The sequence below is a fragment of the Corapipo altera genome, unplaced genomic scaffold (assembly GCF_003945725.1).
Source record: "Corapipo altera isolate COAL_440 unplaced genomic scaffold, ASM394572v1 112, whole genome shotgun sequence".
Classification (NCBI taxonomy): Eukaryota; Metazoa; Chordata; class Aves; order Passeriformes; family Pipridae; genus Corapipo; species Corapipo altera.
In genome coordinates this window covers 3380678-3400809 of record NW_020884899.1, presented here as the reverse complement: position 1 = coordinate 3400809, position 20132 = coordinate 3380678, and the positions used below count along the sequence as shown (strand labels likewise).

At 42.1% G+C, this 20132-nt stretch overlaps 1 protein-coding gene across 18 annotated transcripts in view; it reads right to left on the bottom strand.

The window, feature by feature from the left end:
• The window catches only part of PTPRF (protein tyrosine phosphatase, receptor type F), a 287109-nt gene that overhangs the window by 234831 nt on the left and 32146 nt on the right, over positions 1-20132 (bottom strand). For 16 of the 18 annotated variants that reach the window (XM_027649309.1, XM_027649322.1, XM_027649312.1 and 13 more), the window contains one exon: positions 10189-10351. In XM_027649309.1, the coding sequence (XP_027505110.1) occupies positions 10189-10273 (85 nt within the window). In that variant the 5' untranslated portion in view covers positions 10274-10351. Of the gene's footprint in view, positions 1-10188; positions 10352-20132 lie in introns of those variants that run through there. The other 2 variants (XM_027649316.1, XM_027649317.1) reach the window with 1 other exon arrangement.

Here is a 20132-nt window from a genome sequence, read left to right as displayed (position 1 = left end):
ATGCTACCAAACTGCCAAATACCCACCCTACGAGCAGATGTTTCACAGGAAAAAGTCTCATGAGGGAGCACTGAAAGCTTTACTAAAGATAAATGACATCTACTGCTTCTCCATTCACAAAGCCTGTTATCCTGTCATTAAAGGAAATTAGATTGATCTGACCTTGACAAACCTACACTGGGCATTATTCCTTTGCCCACGTGGATGTAACAATATTTAGAGTTGTTGCAATTAATGAAGTTTACAGAAGTAAAAATAGAAGTCCAGCTTCTGAGAACAACTTCTAATTTCACATAGGAAATAGGAACTAATTTGAGTGGGGAGAGAAAAGGCAAGAATATGAGCTGTTTCTTTTTGCATCTCCTTAAAACATGGAGCATTTGTTACCCATAGCTGGAGGCTTATGTTGGGGCAGCTTTGGGATAAATGGACCTAGAGTTTGACACAGTCCACCAATTACTGTAACACAAAATTATTCATAGTCTCATCTGTAATTTGACATGAACTTGGAAAACACCACATGGTATACTACATAAAAACTACATATAACTCTTTATATGTTGAGTTCCTTAAATTCCTCAAAATTACATAGGAAATGTCTCACACAACATACTACAGATTACAGACAATGTTAGAATTTTTGAACTAAATTTGCCTCAGAAAAAAAAAAGCTTTATCTGCAACATAAGACTGAGTATCTAATGGAAAAAGATGTGGAGCACTGCACGGATGCTGACTGAACAATAGAGGGATTTTGTACTAATGTGTAAAAAAGCCCCCAAATCACACTCTGCTCTTAAAATAGGGCACAGAACTCTGCAGTCCTATGAACAGTGGTGTATTTTAGCATTTGAGGGGAAAAAACCCCCAAACTTAGGTAGTTAAACATGTTAAATGTTCCATGCATTTACTAATGCAGAATCAAAGTTCAACAGGCATTGTCAAGAAAGACAAGACCAAGCCCCTGCGGCCTACAGGACAACCACAGAGCAACCTCAACAAAAAAAAACAACTTTCTGCTTGCACAACTGCCTCAAGAAATAGACAAATGCAACAGAAGAGAAACTCTGTGGTGTCAATGTGAATTAAGTCTCTCTGCCCACACTCCAGGTTGGGCGCTGGAGGACCTGGAGGCCTCTGCTGTGCACCTCTGGGTCTTTGGAAGGCTGAGACAAAAGCGGCTCTGGCTGCGTTCGCAGGATGAATATACAGCTAATTTAGTTACACACCAGCTCAGACAGCATCCTCTACTTAAAAGATTTAGCATGAAATTCCCTTTATATTATTCAGCAGCCTATTTTTCTATGGGTCACCCCTTCCACAAATCAGGTTCCATTTTCTCTTGACATTACTACAGATGCACTTTGGTGGTCAGTCGTTTTCACAGACACTTTAGAGTAGAGATCTATAAATAACACCACAGTCAGCTTTAAGGGTACAAAAGTATTTTTCCACTCCCTTCGTTTTTAAGAGCATTCAAAGACAACTTTTGCAGAAAGAACCAAAAAAACCAAATGTCCAACTCATAAAATAACAGCCCCTCAACTTGAACTCTGGCTGAAGACCAAGCAGGGCACACTTCAGCCATACAACAAACTCATAAAAAGCTGAAAACAACAGGTTATAACTAAGGAACTCTGTGTAACCCCTGATAAACTATATGTAATGGAGCATAAAAAAGGATATTGGAAGTGTATATACTGCATGTATAAATGACAAGTCAACAGCCAGGACCACTGCCTGTTGTATCAAACAGAAGTAAAGGGAGCCTTTCCAGGTCTTGAACTACCATCACCATCCTCCCAAGAGCCACACTAAACTCTATACTCAGCACGGCAAGAATGAGAACACTGCCAGGACAAGGCATCCCAGTCCTTTAAACAGGAATATAAAAGGATTTGCTCACGAGAAAATTTTGCTTCTCTAAGGGTTTTCTTGCATCCTGAAACTCCCGAAAGTTTCTGACTGATGCTTCATCACATCAGTATTTTAACCATTTTCAGTATTTACCAAGATTCTCACCACTCATCATTCAGTTCTTCCAAAGGATCTTCCCTCTTGTAAATTAAACACTGAATAAGTACGATACACCTATAGCCACCTCACTTCAAAGTTGTCTTTTTTTTTTAAACAGAGACTGAAATCCTTTCTGAAACCAACTCTTGCATTTACTCTCAAAAGAGAGAACTTCAGTTTCAAGCTTGAAAACCAAGGAAGTTCCACCTCTGCCTTACAGACAACACCACAGCGAAAGTGAGAGTTTGGCAACACACCCACACAAGCCCCCAGTTGGTTTTGACAAGTGGGTGAAAAGGGACAGTCCCACCTGCCAGGCACAGCTGTGCTAATGGTGAGGCTCAGAAAGGTTATTACAAATGAAGTTTTTCAGGGCAAAAACCTTACGTGTGTAAAGCTGCTGAGTATTTCCCGGTCTCTTTAAAACCCCTTTTCAAAACAACCTTTAACAGAAGTAACACAACAGTTGAAGTGCACTTGGCTAAAAATTAATACAAAGAAAACTGTAGGTGTTCTGCACCCTTGTAACAAAGTGCAGAGGCTCAAGAGTCATTGTTTTCTCCCAGCGTGACAACTAACTTGTAAGGGCTTCTTCCCCTCATCTTTGAGGTGAACCAATGAAGTCATCACATGTAGAAAGAGTTTATAATAAAAAAAATAAAAAAAACCTGCATGAAAAGCAGCAAAAGCAAGCAAGAATTCTCTATGTGATTCATTTGAAGTCTGCAGTATTAACCAGTGCCAACAGTGGACTGATTTTGGTTCTTTCCATGACACCCTGGCTACTTCCAGAGAACTCGGTATAAGCTCAAGTAGAATAACTTCATGTATCAGAGACAAACCAAGTCCACACCTCTTCTTCACATGATGACTTTAAAGCACCAACTCACAACAGTCACCCTTGGTGTAATGAATCTCTGTTGGAAAATGGTGACATTTCCATTTAGTTTAAGTTTTGACCAGGTACTATCTACGTCTCAACCTAATTTTACAAAATACATTCCTTGAAATTGTATTATTAATTACGGGGCTGTGGGGGGGAACAGGGGGAAAATGAGTAATACATGCAGTGAAGGGCCATCTGAAAAGCACAGTAGGACTGCAAGTTCATTCCAGCCAGTACTACGTGAAATGGAATATAGCCTGTAATTATTTCTTTTTACTATCACGTGAGTATCCGTTAGCCTTGTGAAGGCTTAATGTTATGATTCATAAGAGAAAGCCCAAACGTAACTGACATTCAAAGCAAGTTCTTGCATTGCAGGTTACAATTCATACAAAAATGTAAAGCCATCATCCACTACAAAATGTGCTTTAATTCAGTGATCATATGTCAGTAAAGTGTGCAAGGCAAAAGACATTTCTGTGACTTAAAGCTTTCAATAAAACCCCGCAGTGTTTTCACACCAACAAAATAACTGAGATTTGTCTCTGGCACAGACAAAGCAGTGATTCTCACAAGGGACTAAACACAGCATTCAATTAAGAGTGCACCACTGCTTTTCAGCTCCTGATACATAAAGATAGACAACTAAACAGAGGAAAAGCACCCATGAACAGATGCTTTTTTTCCCCCCACTCCTTTTTAAACCAGGCATGTTCCCCATCAAAAAAGGCTGACTAACATTCTGAGCAAACAAATTTCATACTCTTGCTTGTTCACAAAAATGAGCTTGATCATCTTATATTACAGTATCATTCTGAAGCACCAATATAATGAACAGATAATGAGAGGGAAAAAAAAGCATCCCTATTACCACTTCATTGCTTTTTACAACTGCTCAGCTAAAACACTGAAAGCTCCAGCAGATCTCATACTTTTCCCCTTTCTGACGTCAGTACTACCAGTAGCAAGCAGCAGCACAACAAACTGTACTATTTAATTGGTTTCCTGGCACTCCTTTCCATCTGCAAAGAATGCTACCATCACTACTACAGGATATTTTAAAAATCTCCTTAAATCAGCCACGACTGATTAACATCTGTGAATAAATGCAACTAGCTTGCAATTGCATTTGGAAAGAAAAGGGTAAGCTTTACCAAGATTGGTAGTCAGCTATTAACAGCACAGGACCTGTGCAGAATTACTCAGATGACTGGATGAGCTGGGATCCAGCAAAATGCCCTTTAATGTACTTAAGGGCAGATATTCTTGAGCAAAAAGCCAAGTCACAGTAATGAAATACAAGTTTGTGTCCTGGGGATCAGAGGCCCGGAAAGGGATTCAAAGGTCCTTGACATCAAAAAACATACTGAAAAGTCTGGAAGATTAGTGAAGAACTATAAAAATTATATCTGGTCAGAAGAACCAAGACCAGCCCGTTTTTCTACAACAAAAAGGACAAACTTTCAGCTTCTCTAACTTCTTCAATTTAACTTCCTTCTCCAGGAGATTTCATTAAATAGTAGAAGTCTTCAGCCCAGCTGACAGATGTTCCAACATCCAGTGTCTGAACCCAAAAAATGCATAAACGCAGCCTGAAATAAATACAGATTTGAAGAAGTAATGACTACTTGCCATTTTTACAGATCACACAGGACATGGGTAAATTCTCTACCATTTAGTCTTCAAATCATGATTTGATAGCCTCCCAAAAGGAAGCTACATGCTAGCTCGTTCACAGCTATTAAAAGCAGATGCAGAAATTACTAGCTGAGATTATACAGCCTGTGCTACGCAGGTCAGAGTAGAAGACTGCACTGATCTGATTTCTGGCCTTAAAATCTATGAATCTACACTGAAGATAAAACTGTAAGCAGTTTTACTGGTCTTCTGTATCACTAAGGCAATATGCACACTCTGTTTCAAAGATCAAGTGTAAATATACCAGCCCCTCACCATTTGTCACTGTGCTGGATAATTTACATGGACACTTAAACACAGGAACTCCCTTGTGAAGGCAAGAGAGTAACTGGTTGTGCAGCTGAGTCCAAATGGTGTGAATGGCAAGTGAGAATGCTTAGCCCTGCAGAGCAGCAGTAAGGGGTTTAAACACGGAGTGGAGGCAAAAGGAGTGGAGGCAAAAGTTGGAGCCTACACTGTGGTCTCCGCGCAAACCACTGGCCTGAGAGCATCCCTGCAGACTGACCACTCAGAGCTGCCTGAGAGCAAATGGCTGAAGTTACTACAGCACCCCTGTGGGCCCAGGAGCCACCACTCCTCCAGGACACCAGGAAGAGATCACTATGTATTTATGCTGCTCTCACATCCTCTGTAGGTCTTTGTAGTGACCACCACTGGATGAGGGATTTGGGGCTAGGCAGACCTTTGACCTGACAGTTGATGTTGACTGATGAATGATGTCAGCTTTAACAATACATAAAAAAGACAAATGATCATGCTGTGATCTGTTGTGTGTAGCAAACGAAACAAATTCATGTGACTCCTGCAAGTGCTGGAGCTAAAAGGGCCATAAATGCAGAGAAAGATCTGTTGTCTACTGTATACATGGTGTTTGTCCTCAGAGCATCCCTCCTACCTTGATGCCTGCAACATTCAGTTACTAGCAGGCAGCATTTAGGTATTTTACAGAAAAGTGTGGAATCCATTTCTACCTAAATATATATATTTATTTTTATGATGAGTAAGGACACCAGAAATAAACATTGCCCAATAACTGTGGTTAATATTTCAACCTGTCCCAATGCCTCTGGTCAAGGGGCTTTCCTAAACAATATTTTCCATGTTCTTTTCACTGATGGAATATGTCAAGCTAGTCAAGGTGGAATTGCAGAAAATTAGTATTTACCTGTGCTGCAATACCTGGATCCGATCACATCAGTTACACATAATCACTATATGCAGGGTTTGGGGACAGGCAAGCAAACAGGAAACCTGAAAGCAGAAACTGATGCAAGAGGGCAGTGGAGAAGCCTCAGGTCCAGCTTTTGGGATGGGATCCTGCTGTCCAGTTCCCCAAAGTGGCCATTTTCCAGGCTTGCACAACAGCAAGTCTGTCCCGCAGGGGTGCCCTGGAGCAGCTGTATTTGGGGTTGAGCTGTTGTTGAGGCATCATTCAGGTTAAGAAGCAAAGGTAGTGGAGCTGAATCAGGGAGTCAAAACCTGCCACGCTACTCCTGGGTCCCAGGAACACAAAACACTAAGAGCAGACAGCAGAGTTGGGAGACAAGAAAAACTAAGTGCCATAGACGATGTTTCCTTCAGTACTCTTCCACCCAAAACCTCTGGACAGCACCTCAAGTGCAAGGAAAAATCCCTGGCAAAGAGAGCTCACCTCAAGCCACACGTCTAGGAAGGAGTACACTTCTTTTTTCCCCAACCTTCACAAGTATCAGCATCTTACCTTCCTGTTTTCTTCTTTAATGTGCCTCCTCAATCCAATTATCATCCCACCACCACACGTACAGGATGCCCATCTTTCAGATATAAAGCAACCCCTTCTTACAAGGGGCAGGGCAACCCTGAGACGCTTCAGACTTGCAGTCCTTTCTGACCAGAGGTGGTGGAAGCCAGAGCCTTGCCTTCACCAGCACCAGTTCACTGATGCAAGTTTCATCCATCCCCTCAATGTAAGCCAAGCTTGCTCTACCCTTAGAAATCAAAAGGTGCAAATTGTTTGTTTACCACGTATCAATTCACAGGTAGTTGGTCTAATTTTGCCTTAGTTCTTTCCTTCTACAAGGTCACTTTTGAAGTGGTTTTATTCCTTAAGCCCTTTGAAATTCTGTGCAAGTCAAACCAAGATATACTGTGGTTAGAAAAGGCCTTGGATGGGTCACCTAGTCTCCTCCTCTGGCTAATGGAACCTCTGCCCAGGACTTTAAAAACGAAGCATAATTTTTAAAAAACCATGCAAACAACATAACACATTGCTGATGATTTCTGATGATAGTATGGATTTTTTTCCTGTTTTCTCTGTATTTTTGTTTTGAGAGAGGATTTTTTTTAATTTTATTAGAGTAAATGACATTTTTGAAAGCTGAAAAAAGCATCTTTTAGTTGACAATTGCACTGAACATTAAATGAAATCTGCAAAGCCATTTTTCCCATGCACAATCAAAAGCTGACAAGCAGGGAAGCACAGAGTGCATAAAAAAACCCACACAAGCAAGCTGAGGGAGAATGGGTAAAACAGCCATCCTGAATCAGCTCGGAGCTGCTCTAATGGAATTAGGGTCACCCTGACAGAAACACAGTCAGATCACAGAGAAAATTTAATAATTTCTTACTGCAGTCTGTAAAAGCCAGGGAGGATTTGGAAGAGCTTTCTGCCAAATTAGCACTTCTGTATCCACCGTTCATGCACATGTGCCCCTTCCCACTCACCTTCTCCTCCCAGCACCCCACCAGAGAAGCCGGGAATCCACCACTGTGGTCCTGCTGTCAGGGAGGCCCCCCCAGCAAGCCTCTCTTTTTTCTGACACTGCCACACAGTTTAACCTTTGGATGCCCCTCCAATTCCTCATGGCTGACATTATTCACAGCTCCCGTAAACTCAGTTCCAGGAGAGGTATCGTGGAGCAGCCGGGCGCTACCTCCGCTAGGTGATACATATTCAATCTGTTTTATCTCAGGTGTTAACATCCAGCTATCTGCCAGTTGCCTAATTGTCAGGAAGGTATGGCAGCAACATTGAAACGTGTTATAACAACAGAAGCTCCAAAGCACAGGTGGGGAAGGTAGGGAAGACTCAGTTGTGGGTGCTCCCTGAACACTCAGCCACCGAGACACACTGCTGTCAGGAATGCAGCACAGCCCACCCCCTGCACTCCTTCCCCGATCCTGTAGGAAGCAATTCTGAGGACTGACTCCAGAAAGTCCAGGGATAACTCTGCTCTCATTATCCTGTTGCTTTTAATTGGGGAAATGCAGGAATGCCTTGCAGATACAGAGGCTGCCCATCCCTCCACTGTCTCCAAGCAGCACTGCAATGGGGAAAAGAAAGGATCACAGTGACATCTTGGCAACAGCCATAACCCGTGCAAATAAACACTCTTTGACTGAGGCCAACAGGATGCTATGGGGACCAGAAAACTGAGGAATGCGCATACAGGGTGCTCCTTTCACAGCATCCCTCTCTAGCTTCAACAGGAAGCTCCAGTGTGCATATACTGTCATACCTTCCCCTTGTCCTTCACTGCTGTCCTCAACCAGGACTTCCTGATGCCAGATTCACTACTGTATCTTCTTGTCTACATCACTGATGGAAGGACATGAAAAGCTCAAGGTTTGGGGTAATATTTTGCCCCCTGCAGAGGCACAGAGCAGGTCCTTTCACACAGGTCCCAGCCCCTCAGAGTTGATGGCAAGATTCAGTGAGTAAGATAACAGAAAAGCTCTAAACTGCTAAAATACACAGAGCAACGCTTTCCATCCTAGGAAACCCTCGGTTAATCCGTGGTGGTTGTGGTGGTTAAAAGGTCACTGCCCTCCAGACCTGCCTTCCAGATTAGGAAAAAGTAATTCAGAGTAGATCTGCACCAGAGAAAAAGGCACACATACAGATACACTTGCTTCCCAACACAGAAGCATTCCACAACCGAGACACCAATATTTGGATCTGGGCCTGCGAAACAGAGTCAATTTTGTTAAATTTAAGCATGTGGAAGTGTTCCACAAAATTAGCAAACCACACCTACTGCAAGTTATCCTCAAGCCAAGAACTGTCCTAGGACATCTCAAGCTCCACCAGCTTCCTCATTCCTGATGGAGTGACGCTTCTCTCCCTTGCAGGAGCCAGGATAAAGATAATGAACCTCAGGGAATTTTTATACTTCTCAGAACATTAAACATGTATTTTTCTGTGCCAGGTCCCAAAATGGGCTACAGTGTGTAGAGAAAGTGATCTGAATAAGCACCTTCCAGCAGCTCCAGCAGACAGCACAGAAAGCTGAGGAAGGAGACAGCTGCTGCTCCCAGTTTAACTGGGCAGCTCAGACTCATACAGACTACACACTAATCTGCTGCCTGTGCAAGTCATCCCTAATGGCAACAAAAACAGTGAATTGGTATGTTTCTTCACATCCCTCCTTCACTCTTCTCTCCAGCTTCTCTAAATTTACTCCTTCCCATCAGTCAAGAACATTTAGGATCCCCCCCAATCTGTTTTCTCCACTCAGCCAGGCTACTACCAACATGAATCAAGATCTCCTTCAACTTCCACAAAATTACATCTAACTATTAGCCTGGTGACTAAAGGTGCAGTGAGAAGCAGATGACTGCCAGCAGCTCAGAAGCTGCATCATGGTCACCTCTGCTCCAGCTCAAGCGTCTCAGGAGTCCTGGGTGCTTTCAAAGCAATGGAGTATTCACCACAGTCAGAGCCTGTGACAAATATGCAGATGTCTGGACACTGAAAAACTGGTTACAGGTCAAAAAAAGAAAGGGGAGGGGGAATGCATAAATACTTGGGGATAGCCTAACAAATACACACGATTTATGAAAACCAGTAATATGCAAAAAAGCCACAAGGTTTCTTGCTCTCTGTATAAGTCATTCCATGAGGCATTCCTACTAAAAGGTATTTTCAGTAGGTTAACATTAGCCACGTTTCTTGCCTCTTGTCTGTCCACAACAGCATTTTGTGCACATTTTTCTCCTTGACCTGGATGGGGCTGCTCAAAGCCAGTCACAGCAGCCCTGTAAGACTACTGGGACAACAGGCACAGACACAACAGCTTAAAGCACGACCACAAGGAAACACTCTACTCCAATTCTGCTGAAATATAGGTGTAGGAGAGCTACACCAGAAGGTAAAAACTCGCACCCTCTTCCTCAACAGCTCTCCATTGCCTGCTGACTCAGGGGAGATGTTTCAGCACTACACAAATTACGAGAGCTGGCAAAAGAACAAGGAAAAAGTAACAGGGATTACTGCGACCCCAATACTTCTTTCTTCCTCCGCCCCCAATTTTCTTTACTCATCTCTACGTGTTAGAAATCAAACTGTCAGGTTTTGATCTTGCAGCTACTACAGAAATTCTTCCTGCGCTTGAATAAATTTTGCCAGTCTTTTTTAGTTCTACTTGTGCCCCTTCACACACATCCTGTTTATCTGCAATGCGCACATTGGGAAAGAAGAGACTGGGGTAGGGGGTGGGGGAAGTTGTCCCTTAGCTCTCAGTGTTTCCAGTACAACCCAAAAAGGTTTAATATTTCTTAAAAGAAATTTTGCTAGGTGCTCAAGCTGTCCAAACCCGAATGTTACTTACTGTCTGCTCCTGCTGAAGGCAGCATCAAGCAGCAGAGGATGGCTGCTGGCACAGTGAGTACTGGGATGCAGAAGTTAGGCACCATATTCCAAAAGTAGAGCGAGTCCTCTTCAGTGTGAGGCAAGCGGTCAGTACATCCAGTGTTACAGACACAGACTCACTCCTGCAAACCAAGAGAGGAAGAAACGGAAAATGATCAAACATGACACACAGATTAACTGCCAATATACCAAACTACACTGTAAAGACATCATTACAGATACTTCTAAAGTGAAATTTAACTATCTTTGCTGCATGAGCAACAGAGCACCACATTGATGTCCCTGAAGCCAATAAGCTGATTTCAAGGGTCACGAGGCATAAATGCACACCCATCTCCAAGTTTATCTTCATGTACAGTCTGTTTTATGGCCTATTAATGCATCCTTTGGTTGCTATTATTCAAAACAAATAGTTCTGAAGTTGCACATTAAATACAAGGAACAGTCATACGCTCATGTAACTCTTCTTTGTCCATCTGCCCAAGACACACATGGCTGATTGCATATGTAGGGTGGTTTGTGGTCAAATTACATGTGAAGCATAGCTTGGGCCATCCAGCTGGGCTGGTGTACACCAGACAAGTCTCAATGGGTTCAAGCAGAAGAAACAGAAGCTGAACTGAAGCAGCTGTCAGCTCACAGGGCTACCAGAGTCACAGTAGAATGTTATTAGGAAAGTGTCTATAAAGAGAAGCTTTACCCAGAGCAAACACCTCAGCTTCAAACTCACAAAAATGGAAAGGATGGCTGTCTTGATGATGATTGATAATAATTCCTTCGCCAAAACAATGCAAATTACCTTGCAAATTGCCTTAACTTGGACATCTGCCTGAATACTGAAACACAGAAAATTCCTTGAAAACCAACCAAAAAAAGGTAAGTATTAAAAAAGAATACAGTTTCTGTATACCTGCCTTCTTTATCTTTTCATGAGAATATACTCATTGTACTTTCACCTAAAGCCCAAGGTCTGCCTGTTAAGACAGACTTAAAAGGAGTTAGCAAGCCCCATGTCCTCAGTGACTACACTGAGCAGTGACAGGGGTTCACCCTTTCAGTTCTGGCCATCTCAGCACAAGCCCAACAGTCATTAAAAGGTTGATGAGATTCTCCCCTAAGCTGCAAGTTACCGGAAGTTAGAAACACAGCATTATTAGTGAAAAAAATCTCATGCTGGCAGATGCCAGCCTGAGTGGACTCTGCGAGTATACTTGAAGCAAAGTATCTGCAAGTGCACAGGCTGTGTGTGGCCCGACGCACCACTCTTACTCATGCTGGCAGACATTTCAAAAACATCTTCAAGACTGCTCTACCAAAGGCATTTTTGAATTTTGCTAGTTTTTGACAGAGGAAACATCTTGGGTTTTTTGTGGGCTGTTAGGGGGGGGTTTTTTTGAAAACTACTGAGCTTTTGATGGAAGTATCACAAGTTACAAACACATTCACTTCTGACAAAAACACAGTACTCAAAGAATGCCAGGAACGATCGTGCCTAGAGAAATCCACAAGAAATCCCAAGAGAATCTACCTTGGCAAATATTGACATCGCATCATACTAACAAACAGCAGATCATGATTCTTCTCCATTCTGTTACTGTATTTGCACAGTAAATCTTTTCACACGTTATAATATCGCACAACACAGAGAAATCTTTATTTATGCAACATCTTCTGCAGCCAAGACATCTGAAAATACTTTACAAAACAACCTAGCTCTAACCTAGATGCAGAGAGAATACTGATCATCTCATCCTTCTTTTATTGTCTCAATGAGAAAGCATAAATCGAACTAAGTTCAGCAGCAAGATTCTGAATACTGCAAAAGATGTTCTTTGTACCAGCTGCACACTCCGTTACCTGTGTAACCCTCCAACTTCCATATCCTCACTCATCTCTCGCCAAAGGATTACTAAAAGCACCATTAACGTGTCTTACATAGCAGAGACAGACACAGGTAGTTACATTTTTTTATAGCTGCCTAAGCTGTATTCCAACAGGAAGCTCAGTTCAGTCCCCAAGCCGTTTGCCCGGTGTTAGCCAGCTCTCCAGATACAGCCCACACAGGAATGGGAAGAAATGCCTGCATTAAGAGTGATGATTATGTTTCTAAATTCTGCGTGTACAGGGGTTATTTGTGCTGCCCAGAGAAGTGAATTCACTGAAGCACCCTTTGAGCAGCATTACACCTGGCTCAACAGCAGCCAGAATCTTAAGATTCTACCAGAATCTACCCTTCTTGGGGAGGGGGTGGGAAACACCAAGGGTTGAAATTACTGTGTCAAAACTAATGATGTGTGTCAAACTCTCTCAGATTAGGACAGAGAACAAGTTTTACAGGTGGTGCTGAAAACATCTTAGGTATTTGTCAGACCACACTGGGGATGAATAGCTTTCAGAGAGCTTTTCCTCTTTCATTCACTTCCATTAACAACAAAAGTGCCTCATCTAATGGTGTATCTTGAGTGCAGATTGCTCAGAGTCATGTCAATGGCACCTCCACAGCCCTCATTCAGGAATAACTCTCAGGAACACAAAAAAACTCAGCTAAAGAATAGGTCTGTCTCTTGATTTCTCTCTTCTTTCAGCAAATGTCATCAAGCTTCTCTCCAGTTTCAAGACTGACAGATTTATAACTTTCCTCTCCAGCCCATGAGATACATACAGCATGCATCATGCAAAACTGATGAATTGTCAGATACACCACCAGATGCTTCATAGACTTGATCTTTTTCAACTGTTTAGTGCTATATAATAATTTACCATCTGGTAGAAATGCCCATTTTTCTTATGCAAGACTGCTGTCTGTCCCTCCCAAATTAACAGAGCACCTTTGGCCTTTAATAGGATCAAAATCCGCCACCTCCTCTTTCCCTGGTTGCTCTGCCTGTGGAGAAGTTGTCTGCATTCAATATTTAAAGCACTTTAAATTGGAATGTTTTAAAATTTTATTAATCTCAGTAGCTGTCATTCTCTTTTGAAATTGAAAATATTAAAAAGCTTCTCTTAGCTGTTCAGTTTTCCCATTTTTTCTAGAAGGGAGATGCTCTTTCCCAACCCAATACTCAAAGCAAGGCGACAGGGCATTAGCTGAAGCTCATTTAACCCTTAGAAGGCCAGTGTTACTCTGACAGTTTTAAACAGCCATCTTGAACCAATGCTAAAGGCAGCCTAATACAGAAGGTAGTTAAAAAACAAATAAGGGTGGTAGATTTTGGTAACAAGTTAAACAAATACAAAATCAGTATTGCTTTGGCAAAATCAAGTCCAACAGAAAATGACCAAATAATATTAAGATTCTTAGCATGTCTTGTCCACAGCAATCTCATGCCTCTTCAGGCTGCTCTCTCTTGTATCTGGTATTATCTCCTGTGCACCAGTGACCTCAGTCCCTTCATCTGAAGGCCTCTTTTAATCTCACTGCCTTGGCCAGCATCTCATAACTAATATTGTCTTTGGGAGCCCAGACACTGTTGAAGAAGGTTTTTCAAAAACACACGTGCATTCTCATTTCTCCTTCTGCATCTGGTCCTGGCAATATTCTAACTCTAGACTACATAACCCAAAATTAGGCTGAGGCTAAGCACTCCAGATGGCTTTGTAAAAACAGCTTTGAGTTTAGCAAGCTAAACTCCTGCCTCTGCTCCAAACTCAGTGTTAGAGCTACCAAGTGCTAGTTTGGCAGAAAACTAGAAAGCAGGAAAGCACAGCAGCAACAGAAAAGCAAATTTCATTTGAATATATCCAGTTTTGCCATGGGGCAAGTGGATGGAAAAGAGGTGGTCTTGAGGACATTTTTTGAAACATACACGGTTTGATTCTTTCAGACAGGCAGAAAAAGCTGGACTCATTTAAAACAGAGCCAAGAATACCAACAGCTCATATGGTACTAAGAAATTCTGGCAATGATTATGTCTCACAGGAGACAGCAAAGAGATTAGAAAAAGCAGTCAACTTTAAAGAGTCAAGAGGAATTTCAAACCAGCACTGAATAGCTTATGTCCTCTGTGAACTCTTCTGGAAGACAAACCGAAGCAAGTGTCACGTGGGTAGCTAGCCAAGAACAGCATGGTGAAGAAGAGCCATCCCCAAAGCAAGACTGCCCGTTCCAAACCAGGGACAAAAATACTGCACTAAAATCACTTTTTAGGTTAAGCTACTTTGCAACCCAAAGAATCTAAGAAGTCAGCACAAAAAGTTCCCTCCAGGAACCCCTGTACATCCACAGAACTGCCAGGTTTTGTCGTGTGAGTGACTACTGACACTGCCTTTGCTGTGAAACACGGTTAAGAGACTGTAAAAACTTACAGGGCAGGAAGGAAAGCCCAGTGCATAAGCAATGTCCTTATCTGACCTGGAGATGTAACAATGTCTTTTCAACAGGAACCTCAGACAACTGTGTTTGTTTCTCAAGGTGGAAACTTCTTGAACATTTGCAAGATGAGCCCAAGGATGCAGGTCAGAAGATACCAACTGGACAACACCCAGATGACCGTAAAGATGGGGCTAAAAGTGCATCAGCTTTTCCCAATCCTACCGCATGTGCAACACACAACAAAACCAAATTTTCCTTCTAGATACCTACCCACTACCTTGTATTTTACACAAGTACCCTGAAGGGAAACCAGTGCTCCACAGGGACCCAATCAACACAACACCACCCAATCAACTTTGGGGTGCCACACCAACAATGCCAATCAAGAACTGACTGAGCAAGGAGGGGCCACGGGCCACACAGAGCAACAAGGCAGCTATTTATTCAGTTAAAAGTGAGAACAATAACTGGCTACAGCTCAGCTGCTTCACTCTGTACATAATGCCTCATCTGTGCTCTGAAGGAGGAAGAGGAAAACCATGACACACCATATAATTCAAGATCATCATATTGCACACATTAAAAGTTGTAGAAGCACAGTTACACACAAGCTAATGACTTTTGAATGTTTCACTTCACTACATTAGTATTCCTTTAGCATAGATTTCTTTGCGCTTTTCTGGGAGAAATATAATATAAAGAGACTTGGGGAGTACAGCAATATGGCCAAAAAAGACAAAATGAGTCTCATTTCACTCCAAACTCCCACATGCGGGGAATGTATTAGAGATTCAGTGGGGAGATATATGAAGATGGCAACACCAGGACAGATTTAGGGAGGAACTTCATATAAACTTGCAGTACAGTAAAAAGGTCAAAAGTTAAAGCAACTGCCATATGAGCAAAGGTACCACCTCCAGGACCCAGGTGGGAGCAGGACAAGAGCATCAGTTTGATGCTCTCAGTTAGAAGACTCTCAGACCATCTGGAGAGAAGGAACAAGCAAAGCAATTCAAGAACCAGGAAGGATAAAAATCTCTGTCAAGTCACAAGCACTAGACAGACTGGCTGAGCAAGATGGGGATTTGATAACCATCTATAAGTACATGAAGGATACAAACACCAAGAAAGCACTGGAGGAGTATAATTAGCCACCGGCATATAACTCTGAGTAATGGAATGAGAAAGAGCAAAAGAAAGTGTATGTTGAATACTCCCAGTAAACTGTCCAGAAAAAAAAAAAAAACCACAGAAGCATTTTTTCCAGCAGGAAAATGTTTCATCACCTGTTTACACAGAAATTAAAAATGAGGTGGAAAAAAAAAAACCACACAAAAATAAACAACTCAATATAATAACAACTCAATATATAACAACTCCCATAATCTGGGAAAAAACCCAAAACAAACCAATGAACTAACAGAGACAGATTGGTATGGAGCAATATAATGTAACAGCAAAAACAATTCAGAAGTATTTTAAAAAGACTCTGCTTCTTTTGACAATGCATTAAAAAGTGTGAAGCATTTAAGCAACAAGCTGGCCCAGCTACAGGTCTTTCTGATCCTGAACATGCAATCCCAACTTGATCCAAGGAGAGGAGAAGAGGGAAAGACCCAGTTTTAAGCAGGACACAAGCACAAGTTGGATATTCCTGCCAGCCTTAGTGGCTACGTTTGCTTCTGAAGACCTTAATTTCTGAAGGTGTCATTGCCTGCAGACAATACTAGGTAAGAAAGAGGAATTTTTCCACTGGAACAAGGATTATGAAGGGCCCCGTTAAATAACCATGGTGATAAGTTAAAACGTCCACTTAAAATATAGATCAGCCTTGAGCCTCACATGCCAAGCCATCACTCACAGCGAGCCTTAAGCACAGACTGCTGTGGATCGTGCTACCCAAATGTATAGGCTCCTAATGCCTGTTGTAAAGTCTCCTTAAAAGAAGTAAACTATTGCATATCTCCCTTTCAACAGAGGCCTTTTATATTTGTAGAACAGGCCCAGCAGTGCACCCAGATGCATGGATTACAGATCCAGGGCAGCAGAAAATCCTACAAAAAATAAAACTAAATTCAGCTATTCCTTAACTATCAGCAAACTCTGCTAATGTGGAAGAACATGCTCATGAGTCAGACACCTCCACAAAGCAAGAATTCCTGTGCCTTTTTTACAAATTACTACACATGTGACAATATGTTCTTAATACAAATGATGGTGCCCTAACAGGCTTGACTGAATTCAGCACAACGGAACACGCTGGAAAGACAAAAATCACAAGGTATTAAATCCTCTCCTCTAAACCCAACTCTGGGGCATCAAGTTCTGCACATTCAGGATGCAGACAGGAGGTTTTAAACTAAGGAGATGGAGAGCTGAGAACACAGTCCTTCTGGGCTTGCTGCTTACAACATACCACAGCTGACTGCTATAGACTGTACAGCTGTGGCACTGATATTTCTGCATCTGGCTCCAGCAATGCCAAACACGCTGGTTCGGCATCTCTCACACTGACAGAATACACAAAGTGTAGCAGATATAAGACTCACTGAGCACCAGAACTGATTTTAACCAAAACAGCAAGAACATGCAAATGATTGACCAGATGAGGGATAATCTGTTCCTCCATCGCTTCGAGGATTTGCATGGTGTCTACTGGCTTGAAACCAAATGAAATCCTAAATCAATTCTAATTCAAAATTAAATCAGTTTCTTCTTTGTAAGAATGCTTTTGCTCTATCCATATGTCCATCCAGCTTCCTTAGAGGCCTTGGTGTTGAAATTTTTCAGAGACCTCCTGGAATCTGAACAAATTGTAATTGCATTCCCTGGTTTGGGCATTTTGAGTAACTACTAGAACAGTTTTCCTCCGCAGAATCCATCAAAGCTGGACCCTAGGAGAACATGATCTTTCAAGTATTCTGTTACTTTCTCAGTAATTTTTGCTTCAACTAGAATACAAGGTATATAAACAACTTTCTCCTAAAAAAAATAAAAAAGAAAAAAGAAAAAATCCCTTACTTTTGCTGGAAGTTCAGTTATGTTTGATGTAACACAGCATACTATTGGGGTCTGCTCATTTAATGCCTTTCAGATTAACAGCTTATTCCAAATCTGCTTTTGCCAAGACCTCAATTTCTGAAATTTGCTTAGCTTTTATGTTTAGAATGACTAGGCACAATACCAGTACCAAGCCTTCCACAACATTTTTAGTGGTTAAAAATTGATGCAAAGCACTTTGCCCTTTCTGGCAGTAGGCTCCTCTTCCTTAACTGCCATCCTTAACCTCACATCAACTCACTAAGACAAATTTTCACACAAGACAATGGCTCTGATTTGCCTATACTATTTATCTTAGATGTACAGTCATCAGTTCTTCAAAGCCCACCTTGGATCTTTCAATTTTCCTTTTATACTCATTATTACTTCATACACTCTGCCAGTGATAGCTGGGAGTTGGGTTTCCAAATTTTCATCTCAAACAGCTTCTCAAGCCTGCCACCTACCCAGCATGAATTACCCCCAGCCTTGCTAATTTAACTGCTTTTCCCAGCTTGCTTTCTTATACTCCATTACTGATTTCAAACCACATCAAGAAACTAGTTCACTCCCCCCTTTCGCCCCCTTCTTTCTTTTCCACTCTTACTTTCTCCCATTCTAATTTTAGGGATGCTTTGAGTAAGTTATTCACTTTCTTCTAAGTTACCCTTTCTAAAGTTTACCATCATTCTCAACATGTTGGTCTTCTTGGCCCCTCAGAGCCCAATGACATATTCACGCGCTACATCCACCGCAGTCGTGGCCACTCATGAAGATGCCACTTGAGGATCCCACAAACACCTTTAACCTTGATGACTCAGAATTGTCAAATACACCAGTGATTGAATAATCCCGAGCAACTACTTGTGCCTGGAGCTATTTTAAGTCTGGCTCTGGAAAGCACGCACACACTGGTGACAAAACCTCCACCCACCGTCTCGCAGCCGCTCTCACACGCGGCAATCGAGTGAAAAAAGGACTCACTGCTTTGATCCTGCCAGCAGAGACGATAATCCTTCTCCACGGGTCAACCAAGCGCCCACAGAATGCCAAGTTCTCAAACGCATCTTGGTTGCCCCATCCTTCCTAGACGTGGGCACCACCAGCTGAGGAGCAGTACCGCTACATCAGACGGGATCCCGGCCCCAGCCAGCTCCCATCAGCCAGCACCAGCCCATGCAGGAGGAGACAGCAGCAGGCAGCCACGGGGCTGGCTTCTTCCTAACGCCATCATTTAGCAGACAACTTATGCCCTACTGGAGGGTTTATATATCCAATTAAACTTTCTGTAATTTTCGTCTCGTGAAACTGTGAACATTTTCAACGCTAGATTTTGGAATTATTCTCTCCTAAAGGGTTTTGAAGTTAATTATATCATAGTTGTTATTACTGTCTCCACCACAGATACTGCTTGAACCCCATTACTGTGTGTATTACTGAGGGCTAAAATAAGAATAGCTGCTGTTTCGGTGTGCTCTGGAGCCAGCCCTGCCTGCAAACTGCTTCTATAACCTTTGCCCAAACATAATGTATGCTCGGTTTATATGCAGGTAGTTAACATAGCCCAGTAGGGTAAATGGACTTATTACATTTATTAAACTGAATTTTCTCCATGCAGAACGCCCCCAGCATCCTGCAGTCCCACTGGCTCTGGAGGCATTTGGCTGTTACCATGGAAGACAGCACCCAGAAATTCCCTCCGCAACTAATAAGTAGGAACTATGAAAGCACAAGTTTCATGCAATTGCCTTCTGTATGAAAAATGAAAACTCTTTCCGTAACCTATAAAGAAACCAAGATGCAATCAAGCTTATTGTAATAAGATGCTAAATTTATGATTATTCCTTTTTTTTCCTCCTAATAAGGCCCCCTAGTTTTGCTTTGGCAAAAGAAAACAACCTCTGAAGCAGCATATATGACAGAGTACCTAGGTCATATTAAAGGGATGTAAATAAAAAGCAAGCCCTAGGTGTAACAAAATGCTTATTGAAGATGAAGAGAACAAATGTCTGCAAACTGAGAAATCCTGAATTAATGGTGGCAAGTCAGTCTTAACTTTGTCTGAATCCAAAAATTTCAATTCCAAATTCTTTATTCCGAACTATTTCTCTCCTTCAAGTAGCACTTCAGGCTAAAAATTAAATTCGGGTTTATTGCATCACATTCTGTAAAGTAAGACACGCACAACACAGACACATCAGATTTTGCCTCATTCAGATCTGAGGCTGCGTGTTCAAAATTGTTTGATGGAAGAAAATCAATTAATATATTTTACAAGTCTCCTTTGTTTGCCAGATCAAAGCAGTAGTTTCCTAGTTACTTCCTGTCCAGAGGGACTGAGATAACAGCTGCATCAAGGCTGCAGCGAATCCAACATTTTTTGGACAGACCAGCCACTTACATCTTTCAAGCCACAAAGCAAATGCCAGGACTCCTCAACACAGGCCAACATCTGCTTCCACACTCACGTTTTCACACACACATTCTACAAGCAAAGTGGCATGTGAGGACCACACGCAAGTGCTGAGCACTCGGGGGCAGCAGACTGGAAG